The 11,426-nt window shown below is 50.4% G+C and overlaps 1 protein-coding gene across 1 annotated transcript; it reads left to right on the forward strand.

The window, feature by feature from the left end:
* The first annotated feature begins 853 nt into the window (after positions 1 to 853).
* Positions 854 to 3,482, forward strand: LOC102771268 (hydroxycarboxylic acid receptor 2). The gene has a single exon (XM_006779498.2). The coding sequence runs from the start codon at positions 998 to 1,000 to the stop codon at positions 2,108 to 2,110; it is 1,113 nt and encodes a 370-aa protein (XP_006779561.2). The 5' UTR covers positions 854 to 997; the 3' UTR covers positions 2,111 to 3,482.
* The last annotated feature ends 7,944 nt before the right edge of the window (positions 3,483 to 11,426 follow it).

The following is an 11,426-nucleotide window of genomic DNA, read 5'->3' on the forward strand; positions in this document are numbered from 1 at the left end:
AGGTCCTGTCACTCTGAGTTCAATTATTTAAAAAAAAAAGAGGGGGGCTTTTAAAATATCACACGCCACGCGGGGGCGGCTGTGCGGGGACGGGGGTACACAGGAACTCCCTGCACTTTCTGCTCGATTGGGCTGAGAAGCTCCAACTGCTCTCACAAACAAAGCTTGCTAATGTTTTAAAAAATCACGTACTTCGACATCAATCACTTGAGCAGGAAAGTGTCTCAAAATCTAACACGAACAAACTCGGCCGGTTGTAACATACCCCTGGCAGGGCTCCCACCGTCTTAGGAAATTTTATGCTGCTCTCAAGTTGCTTTTTTTTTTTTGCTTTTGCAAAAGTAGAAATTCATTGCAGAGTTCTGGAGAAGCCAACCCATTGCTTGGGCCGAGAAGATGGGCATGGGGGACATAACAGCCACGTCACGTGTCCTCGTGAAATAGACAATGTGTTCTCGGCGTCTCCAAAAGAAACCACACACCTGCTGCTCCCTAACCCACGTGCGTGCGCATAGTGCCTCCCCGTTCTTCATGTTTCTGGAAAACCAGGCTGCTTAGTCCATTAAGTGGTTGTCACTATGGGCGTGAGCCGACCCCGCGGCAGGGAATCCGTCTCCCGCACTGAGCGGGCAGCAGGCAGGCTTGCAGAGGGATGCCCCGCGCGGCCCCGTCACTCCCCACGACGGGCGGCTTGCCCAAACCCATCCTTTACATTTAGAGCGTTTTGTGGGTTCCTGTCGGCCCAGGGGATTTTTATTACTTATTTATGCAAACAGCCGGTTGCCTAAGAGCCTTGCCGGCTGTTTTTTTTTTTTTTTTTTTTAGCGATTTCGTAGTTTCCTGGTAACCATTCAGTCATCTATTTCAACACCCCGACGTGACATAAAGGCGGGCGGGTGAAGCTCACGTCCTCCACACAGACACACACCTCCGCCGTGAGCACAGCCTAGGTGAGCGCTCCCCACGCCCAGAGCCAGCCAGCCGGCCGCCGCCCCTCATGCAGCCGCACCACCCGCACGACCCCGAGACTCACTTTCTGTACATCGACAACAAGAACTGCTGTGTGTTCCGGGATGACTTCATCGCCAAAGTCCTGCCGCCCGTGCTGGGGCTGGAGTTCGTGTTTGGGCTCCTGGGCAATGGCCTGGCCCTGTGGGTCTTCTGCTTCCACCTCAAGTCCTGGAAGTCCAGCCGGATCTTCCTATTCAACTTGGCCGTGGCCGACTTCCTCCTGATCATCTGCCTGCCGTTCCTGATGGACAACTACATGAGGAAGTGGGACTGGAAGTTTGGGGACGTCCCCTGCCGGCTGATGCTCTTCATGCTGGCCATGAACCGCCAGGGGAGCATCATCTTCCTCACCGTGGTGGCCGTGGACAGGTACTTCCGGGTGGTCCACCCCCACCACGCCCTCAACAAGATCTCCAACCGGAAGGCGGCCATCGTCTCCTGCTTCCTGTGGGTCCTCACCATCGGCCTGACGGTGCACCTCCTGTACAAGAAGATGCTGGTCAAGAACCACGACGCCTACCTGTGCAGCAGCTTCAGCATCTGCAACACCTTCCGCTGGCACGACGCCATGTTCCTCCTGGAGTTCTTCCTGCCCCTGGGCATCATCCTGTTCTGCTCCGTCCGCATCGTCTGGAGCCTGCGGCAGCGGCAGATGGACCGGCACGCCAAGATCAAGAGGGCCATCACCTTCATCATGGTGGTGGCCATCGTCTTCGTCATCTGCTTCCTGCCCAGCGTGGCCGTGCGCATCCGCATCTTCTGGCTCCTGCACACGATGGACAACTACGTGTCGGAAGAGACCTGCGGCATCTACCGCTCGGTGGACCTGGCGTTCTTCATCACCCTCAGCTTCACCTACATGAACAGCATGCTGGACCCTCTGGTGTACTATTTCTCCAGCCCGTCTTTCCCCAACTTCTTCTCCGCCCTGATCCACCGCTGCTTCCGCAAGAAGAAGCCGGAGGAGCCGGATAACAACCGGAGCACAAGCATGGAGCTCACGGGGGACCTGACTGCGTCCAGGAGCGTCCCGGGCGCTCTGATGGCCGAATCCGGGGAGCCGTGGAGCCCCTCTTACCTGACTGCAGCCTCTCGCTAAGCAGCCAAGGAGGGAGACTGTCACCAAGAACCAACATCTCTGGAGAAACCGTGCCCGTGCGGCCGGTGCCCAGAGGAACACCATGAAGCACGGCCTGCGGTGTCTGGGCCCGGCCCGGCCCGGAGGACCTGACTCAGAGGAGCGGTGTGGGTGGAGTGGGCCGCCTGGCTGCAGGGACAGCAGACATCTCGGAGGAACGGAGAGCGAAACTTCCGCTCCATCCTGGACACCCGCGGAACTGAAAGCGGCAAAACTGTCCGGGTTCCCTGCCCAGCGAAGTGGGAGCCACAGAGACGCCGATCGGTGGGCACCTGTGATTCACGGGGCGTCTGCCCTTCGCCTGCCTGAGGCTTGGCTGGTTCTCAGCTCCTGGGGCCGTGCCTGGCTGAGGAAAGGAGAACTAAGCGCTTGCAGAGGAGTTGCCTCTCCTGGCGGGAGCCCCAGCATCGTTTCCCAAGGCCTCGGCCACCTGAGGCTCCTGGGGATCAATTCATCTTGCAGCCAAGCTTTAGCAGAACCGGACTAGACAGACCCAAGAACTTTGGTTAACATCCCAGGTCCCCGCGGTGGTAAGAAGGGGGTTAGCCTGAGAGAGACAGTGTTCCGAAGGGAAGGAAACGGCATTTGTGCTGCAGCTGGCAATTAATCCGTTCCTCCCTTGTTGACAGGCATTGGAAGGCTGAGCCGTTAAAAAGGCTTCAGGGAAAAGAGCTGCTCCCACCTCACCTGTTTGCTTTTGTCATTAAAAGGGAGATGCCGGCTGCCGGTGGCCGGCGGCCCGGGAAGATGCCTCCCGGCTCACTTGCGTGTGTTTCTGTACTTGTGAGAAATCCACCCCGTCCATACACTTGGAAGTGGGACACAGTCTGGGCTTGCATGGGTCTGGGTGACAGGTCACAGCAATGGGAATGCTTGCTCAAGCAGGGACCTTTATGGGTTGTGAACTGTGTCCTGGTAGAAAAATATCGTCTCCTGTAATGTGAGAAGGCCGAGGACGCTGAGACGGCGAAGTTAAAATTCCGCATGCACGGGGGCCAGGGCAGGCAGGCCAGGGCATAAGTAAAAGCCACTCCGTTCGGAAGGATAGTTGCAGACAGGAGTGCAAGAACAGATTGCCCTTGCGTTTGTTTAGATTTCAGTGAATATTGCTCTTCTTATTTGTGTATTTTAAAAACTTATTTGTGTATATTAACCAATGTTTCCTCCCCTCTTCCCCCAACAAAATCAATAAAAACTTAAAAATAAAATGAAAAAAAAAAAAAAAGGAATTGGGCCAGACTGGGGTTTGCATAGAAGGGGGAAGACAGAGCTTCCCGTGGAGTCGTTTCGTTTCGGTTCCCCTGCTGCCGCGGAAGGGAGATGTCCGGTTTGAGGCGGTGGTGGTGCGTCCAAGTTTCTGTTACGCCTTCATTTCCAGCTTCTCGATTCTTCAGCAAGACGGGTTTGCTCTCACGCGATCCCTCACCCCCTGCGGGTGAGTCAGCGGGGAGCCAGGTAGAGCCGTGCCAACCTGTTCGCAACAACTCACATTTGTGCATTTGCTCATTCATTCCATTTGCTTTTTAAAAAAATACGTTTTTATATGTTTTTAGAGAGAGAGGGAGAGATAGAAACATCAATGATGCGAGAGAATCATTGACTGGCTGCCTCTGGCATGACCCCCATTGGGGATGGAGCCTGTGATCCAGGCAGATGCCCTTGACCGGAATGGAACGGTGACCTGCTGGTTCACGGGTTGACGTTCAACCGTTGAGCAACACTGGCCTGGCGGAAGATGCCTTTTTATCATTGTTTAACTCCAGGGCCGTCAGGATGCAAATAAATGAAGGTTTGCATAGAAGGGGGAAGACAGAGCTTCCCGTGGAGTCGTTTCGTTTCGGTTCCCCTGCTGCCGCGGAAGGGAGATGTCCGGTTTGAGGCGGTGGTGGTGCGTCCAAGTTTCTGTTACGCCTTCATTTCCAGCTTCTCGATTCTTCAGCAAGACGGGTTTGCTCTCACGCCCTGACTGGGAGGCAGATAAGATTGCAGATATGCAGGCTCCCAGCTGAATGGCAGTCCATCTCCCTTGAATTGCACGTTTTCAGAGCACTTTGTGTATCTGGTTCTCCAAGCAGCTCCTAGGGGTAGAAAGTTAAAAGCAGGGGTCACCTGAAAAGGAAGAAAGACATGGCAGAGAGGAGCCCCGGGGGTGGGGGGGAGCGGGGGCTGAGGGGGTTGGGGGGGGACCCCCATTGGGGATGGAGCCTGTGATCCAGGCAGATGCCCTTGACCGGAATGGAACGGTGACCTGCTGGTTCACGGGTTGACGTTCAACCGTTGAGCAACACTGGCCTGGCGGAAGATGCCTTTTTATCATTGTTTAACTCCAGGGCCGTCAGGATGCAAATAACTGAAACCAAGTTCACATCCTGGAAAGATGGTGGCGTACCTCACAGAACATAAGGGAGAGGGAAGCCAGGCTGGGGCAGCTACAGGAGACCAGCTCCCTGCCCATCACACCCCGGCTCTTAGCCAGGAACTGTGACTCTGCCCTCAATACCTGTGTCTCTCAGGCCAGATTCCCAGAGCAGAGAATCTGATGGAACTCAAACCACTCTTCATGAAAAAGAGTCAAGACCACGGTCACACAGCGGCCAGGGGAAAGGGTATTTTTAAACGACTGTTTGTGTAAAAACATGCGGTCTGCCAGGCATTCCTCTGACAACATTTCAGCGCACCTTTTGTTTCATCGACTTAAACCGCACGTGTGGGCTTCTATCAGAGTCCATCTCAACTCTCACGCTGGCAAACTTCCTGCCGTGTTACAAAACGATGGTCCCAGGAGAGCGAAGACGTGACCCGTCGACCTTCAGGGAGCCTGGGGTTGACATTGCCCCAAATCCACTCGGGCGTGGACTCTCATCTGTGGGTCCCAGAGCCCCCCAGAAAGGCTTGCTAGAGGATGAGAGTCCTGTTATCTGCACGTTGCCTAATACATTTGCGGCAAATGCTCTCGGGCGGGCTTGGCTGCGTGGAGTACCTGCTCCTGAAGCTCTGTCCGTTAGGTTGCCTGTCTTTAATGACAAATGAAACATGACTATTTTGCAAGCAGCGCTGGATTTTCTTTGGGCTCAAATTGAGCATTTGGCCACCCTCTGTGTTCCCGGAGAAGGGGGGTTTACAAGCACCAGGCCTGACCCAGAGTCCACAATCCCACAGCCCTGTCAGCTGAGAGGCTAGTGCTTCTGGCCCTGGCTGGTGTGCTCAGTGTTTGGGCATTGTCCCGAGCACCAGGAGGTCACAGTTCAATTTCCGGTCAAGGGCTCATGCACGGGAGGTGGGCTCGATCCCCAGTAGGGGGCGTGCAGAAGGCAGCCAATTGATGATTCTATCTCATCAATGTTTTTCTCTCTCTCTCTCTCTCTCTCCCTGCCTCTCTCTCTAAAAATCAATAAATTATTTGTTTAAAAAAAGGGGCGGGGGAGGCCTAACCCGTTTGCTCAGTGGATAGAACGCTGGCCTCAGACTGAAGGGTCCCAGGGTCGATTCCGGTCAAGGGCATCTACCTTGGTTGCAGGCTCTATCCCCTGTGTGGGAAGCAGCTGGTCAATATTTCTCTCTCATCAATGTTTCTCTCTATCTCTCTCCCTTCCTCTCTGTAAAAATCAATAATATATATATATTTTTTAAAAGGCTAGTACTCCTGGGATCTTAACAAATACGGATACACTCAGCACTCCAGCCATATCCGGGGGGACGGATTTAGAGCCCTCAGTGGGTATAGGGAGGAGAGCATGACATTCCCAATACACTGGGGGAAGATGAGAGAACCAACGGACCCACGCTGCCCTCAGGTTGGAAAACCGTGGGTTTCTGTTCCGCACTTCGGAATATGAAGCTTCAGTAGGAAAATGGTAGTGATGGTCCAGTTTTGCTTTTGGTAAAGCAACACGATGCAAAGGTTGACTCACCCCCGAAAGAGGCCCCATTCCTCACCACCGTTCGATCTGCTGTCACTGTGCTGAGTGTTTTACACAGACGACCTCATTTCACCGTTTCGGCAACGTCCAAGGGTATTGAAAGGGGCTATTTCCATTTCACGGATGAGGAACTCTGAGGCCCAGGGAGCTGGAATAATTTGCCCGATGTCCTACAACCCCTAGGTGACGTGCCAGGAGTACAAACGCCTTAAACTTCTGAAGAAAGGCCAAGTGAGAGATGGGCAACATGAACTGAAAAAAGTAGGGTGGGTACGTTGACCCCTTCAATGGTCACTATTTCTGGAACTTCCCAGGCTGCCCAACCATGAGACCCGCAGGTACTTCCCAGGCCCCGGCTGAGATCATGTGCTTAAGGCACTTGGCCTAGTGCCTTGCGCTCTATGAATATTCGTTTCCCTTCCCCAAAGCTAACTGGCGATGGCCCCTTTCTTCCTTGCGAAGGTGCGCCTTGTCTTTCCAAAGAAGCTACCATCTCACAAGGAGGCGGGTTAGGGTGTTCATGCAACATTGGTTGCAACAGTGGAAACCAGAAAACCTAAGTGTCCACCAGTAGGGGGTTAGATACAGAGTAACACAGTCACTCAATGCAGTACTGCACCAATGGAGAAAAGTAAACGTGTATCGATAGGACTGAATCTTTTTTTATATATATATTTTATTGAGTTTTTACAGAGAGGAAAGGAGAGAGATAGAGAGTTAGAAACATTGATGAGAGAGAAACATCAATCAGCTGCCTCCTGCACACTCCCCACTGGGGATGTGCCCGCAATCCAGGTACATGCCCTTGACCGGAATTGAACCTGGGACCCTTCAGAAATTTCAGATAAATTGTTTCAAAATATAAATTTTACTTCATCTTGGGCAGTGGTTCTCAACCTTGGCTGCACATTAGAATCACCTGGGAATCTTTTTAAAATCCTGATTTCTGGGCCTCATCCTCCGGAAATTCTGTTTCTTTGTTACTAATGTTGTGGCCCCAGCCCATCACAAAGAAACAGAATTTCCAGAGGGCGAGGCCCAGACATCAGGATTTTAAAAAGATTCCCCGGTGATTCTAATGTGCAGCCAAGGTTGAGAACCACTGAGCTAGAGCAAAAAGCAAGGTGCAGAAAGATACATGCAACATGGCAACATTGATGTAACTGACTCAGGCATGCTAATATAGATACCATGGTGTTTTTGGAAGCATCAGTATGTTACAGAACAGAAGTCATGGCTGAGAAGGATGGACAGTAACTACAGGATACAGATCATTTCTGGAGGAGGGAGGGAAATGGGATAGAAGGTGAGTTTCAACTCTATCTGCAACGCTATATATATACACACTAGTGACCCAGTGCACGAAATTCATGCACATTAAAGGGAAATAATTAGAGGAAATATTTTAATATTGCTATTTGCCCTTTCTCTATAACAGAAGTGTCAGAGACGAAAGAAAATTAGTAAAATGTATATGAAAATCTTCCTCCTGTCAGAGTCTGGGGCGTGCCATGGGAACCAGAGTCAAGTCCCCGCCCACCCATGTGCGCCTCGAAATTGCACAAGACCCAGACCCAGCCGGCCCCACCCCCACTGAGCTAGATTCAGACCCGGCCGGCCCCTTCCAGGCAGTGGGCGCAGCCTCAGGTCCCCTGCCCTGGCCCAGTGCCATGCAGCCTCAGGTCCCTGCTAATTGCTCGTTAAAGCTCATTAAGGGAATTCAGCCTCCGCTGTGGGCACAGCCATCCTGACCATTACACCATATGGAAATTTGCATATTTCCTCTTTATTAGATAAGATTTTTATTGATCTCTCTCTAAAGATCAATGGAAAAAATATCATTGGGTGAGGATTAAAAACAAGTTTTTGTGGTTTGTTTTTTTTTTTTAAAAAAAGATTAATAGCATCTGATCATCTTCCTTATACAGAGTGGGACAATAGTAAGTTTCCTGCCCTGGCCAGTTTGGCTCAGTGGAGTGTCCGCCTGTGGACAGAAGGGTCCTGGGTTTGATTCTGATCAAAGGCAAGTACCTCAGTGGCAGGCTCCTCCCCAGCCCAGGCCCTGGTTAGGGCTCGTGCGTGCGGGAGGCAACCAATCCATGTGTTTGTTTCTCTCACATCGATGTTTCTCTCTGTCTTTCCCTCTCTCTTCCATTCTCTCTAAAACTCAATAGAAAAATATCCTCCGGTGAGGATTAAAAAAAAAAAAAAGTTTACTGTTGTTCATATGGAAAACAATACAATCACTAATTAATAATAATACAAGAGTAAGCTCTGTGCTTCCCATCCTCACAGCTGTAACCCTACCTGCATCCCACCCTGTTCGCCTCCATCAGCCAGTGGTGTTAGAGCGGGGCTGGGACACTGTACGTGTTTATTTAAAGCCACTTATCACCTGAAAATCCGAGCAGAATTTCACGGGAGGCCTGCGGTGCTGCACAGCGGAGAAATGCAACTGCAGAAAAGGGAGAAGAGCAGGGTGCAGGGCAGGCTGACTTTCCATCGGCAAACATTGCCCACCTGCTCCTTCTCTCTCCCTGTCTCCCTGTGTTCACCGGTGAAACCAGCCTCAGAATTCACTGACATACCCCTTTTGTTGGGGGGGGGGGGATTTTATTTATTTATTGTAAACTGTAATTAGAAGATAAAATTAAATAAATAAAATATTGAATGGGAATGTCAATGATTGTGTCTGGAAAGCAGAAAACGAGAGACTAGCTTGTGTCTCGTTGGTGGAACACAGTTCATGTGGGCAGGACCAGTAAGGCTTGAAGAGCCTTTATCTTGGGAGTTAAGTCATCTCCCCAAAAGCCACTGCCCATGGACTCGGGCAGGATTTCAAGGCAGATTTGAGGCAAAAGCTTCCTCTAACATGTCACCCTCTGGGTAAAGCTGCCCTTGTTCTAATAATAAACCACGTGAGAAAGTAAGTACCAATATTAAACTGAATTTTTAAAAATCTTCACCTGAGGATATCTTTCCATTGATTTTTAGAGAGAGTGCAAGGGATGGGGAGAGAGAGAGAGAGAGAGAGAGAGAGAGAGAGAGAAACATCACACTAACATGCCTACTTTTAAAAAATGGAATGAGAGAAAAATATTATGCTGCTCTCTGGGGTTCCCAGAGAGGCTGATATTTCAGTCATATATATATATAATCTCCTATATAATAAAAGGCAAACATGGTAATTAACTGTACCTCCAACATGCTTCCCATGGGCTAATCAGGGTGATATGCAAATTAACTGCCAACCAAGATGGCGGCCGACAGCCAGGCAGCTGAAGCGAACAGGAGGTTTGCTTGCTCCAGTGATGGAGGAAGCCAAGGTTCCCGGCCTGCCGCGGCCCAGCTCTGAGCTCCACTGAAAGCAACAGTGTTGCAATTATAGAAGCTAAACAAACCCCAGATACCTGCTTTCAGCTGGCCGTGGCCTCAGACATATATTTATATTTGATTTTTAGAGAGAGAGGAAGGGAGAGGGGGAGAGAGAGAGAAACATCGATGTGAGAGCACAACATAGATTGGCTGCCTCCTGCACGCCCCCTACTGGGGAAAAAGTCTGCAACCCGTGCATGTGCCCTGATGGGGAATTGAACTGGCGACTTTCAGTGCATGAGACAATGCCCAACCAACTGAGCCACACCAGCCAGGGCTCAAAAAAATATTTTCACAAAACTACTAAAATTATTAGTCAATCCAGAGAAAAACCTTCCTCAATATTTTTATTACTGTTATTACTTCGAACAGAGAATTTTCACATAAAGCTCCTAAGAATTGTGTTTCTAAAACAAACAAAAAAATTGAATTATGCCTCTTTTCCTACCTCAAAACCCTTTAATTATCAAAAGAATAAAGTTCAGTCCTGACTGGTTTGGCTCCGTGGATAGAGCGTCGGCCTGCGGACTGAAGGGTCCCAGGTTCGATTCCGGTCAAGGGCATGTACCTGGGTTGCGGGCACATCCCCAGTAGGAGATGTGCAGGAGGCAGCTGATCGATGTTTCTCTCTCATGGATGTTTCTAACTCTGTATTCCTCTTCCTTCCTCTCTGTAAAAGATCGATAAAATATATTTTTTTAAAAAGAGAATAAAGTTCAAACTTAGTGTGGCCTCTTGCCACCAGGCTACATGATACCAACGTGGTATGGCAGAGGCAAAAGAGTGAACTTTGAATTCAGACATTCCTAGGATGAAATGTGAGCTTTTCCTCTTTACCGCTAGGTGCCAGGGACACAGAGAGGATGAAAGAGGCCTAGGGACCCTTCTAGCTTTAAATATATATATATTTATTGATTGATTGATTGATTGATTTCAGAGAGGAAGGGAGAGGGGGAGAGGGTTAGAAACATCAATGATGAGAGAGAAACATTGATCGGCTGCCTCTTGCATATCCTCCACTGGGGATTGAGCCTGCAACCCAGCCATGTGCCCCTGACCAGAATCGAACCCGGGACCCTTCAGTCCACAGGCCAATGCTCTATCCACTGAGCCAAACCCGCTAGGGCCCTTCTAGCTCTTTCAGCTCCTGATATATATTTGAGGTGTAATTCACATACTATAAAATTCACCTTTTTTTTGCCACTTAGTTTATTGGATATCTTGTGCCAGACACATAGCAGTGTTATTTATAAATAGCTAAGATCTGGAAACAGCCCAAGTGCCCATCAGTAGATGAGTGGATAAAAAAAAAACTATGGTACATTTACACCATGGAATACTATGCAGCAGTAAAAAAGGAAAATCTTACCCTTTGTGACCACATGGATGAACATGGGGAGTATTATGCTAAGTGAAATAAGCCAATCAGAGAAAGACAAATACCATATGATACAATCTGGCGGGTGGAATCCTAAAGCCTCTGGAATCTCCCGAGAGACGTGCCCGTTATATGCTGATGAGATGACTGGGAGCACCGGGGCCCCCAGAGCTTCAGGATGGGGGCTGGTGGCCAGGAAGACCAGGGCATGGATGGAGAGGTGGAACTTGCGGGCCCCACCCCGGACCTCCAGAGAGGTGAGCGGGGCTGGACATAGAGTGGAACCACCAATTGCCAATGATTTCATCACTCCTGCTTACATAACGAAATCTCCATTACAAACCCCAAAGCCATGGGAGTCAGTCAGCACCCCAACTCCCCAGCATAGAGGCTTCAGTGCTAGGGACCCGCCCAGACCCCGCCTACACTCCTGTGCGTTTGCATCCCAAATAATGAATCAGTAATAGGAGGAAAGCAGGGTCCTGAGTTCTAGGAGCCGTTCTAGCAAGTGATCGGACATGGAACCCCCTGATTATAGCCGGTCGGTCGGTCAGGAGTACAGGTGGCAACCCAGGGGCTTGCAACTGGCATCTGAAGCGGGGGG

This window comes from Myotis davidii, unplaced genomic scaffold, assembly GCF_000327345.1.
Source record: "Myotis davidii unplaced genomic scaffold, ASM32734v1 scaffold223, whole genome shotgun sequence".
Taxonomy (NCBI): Eukaryota; Metazoa; Chordata; class Mammalia; order Chiroptera; family Vespertilionidae; genus Myotis; species Myotis davidii.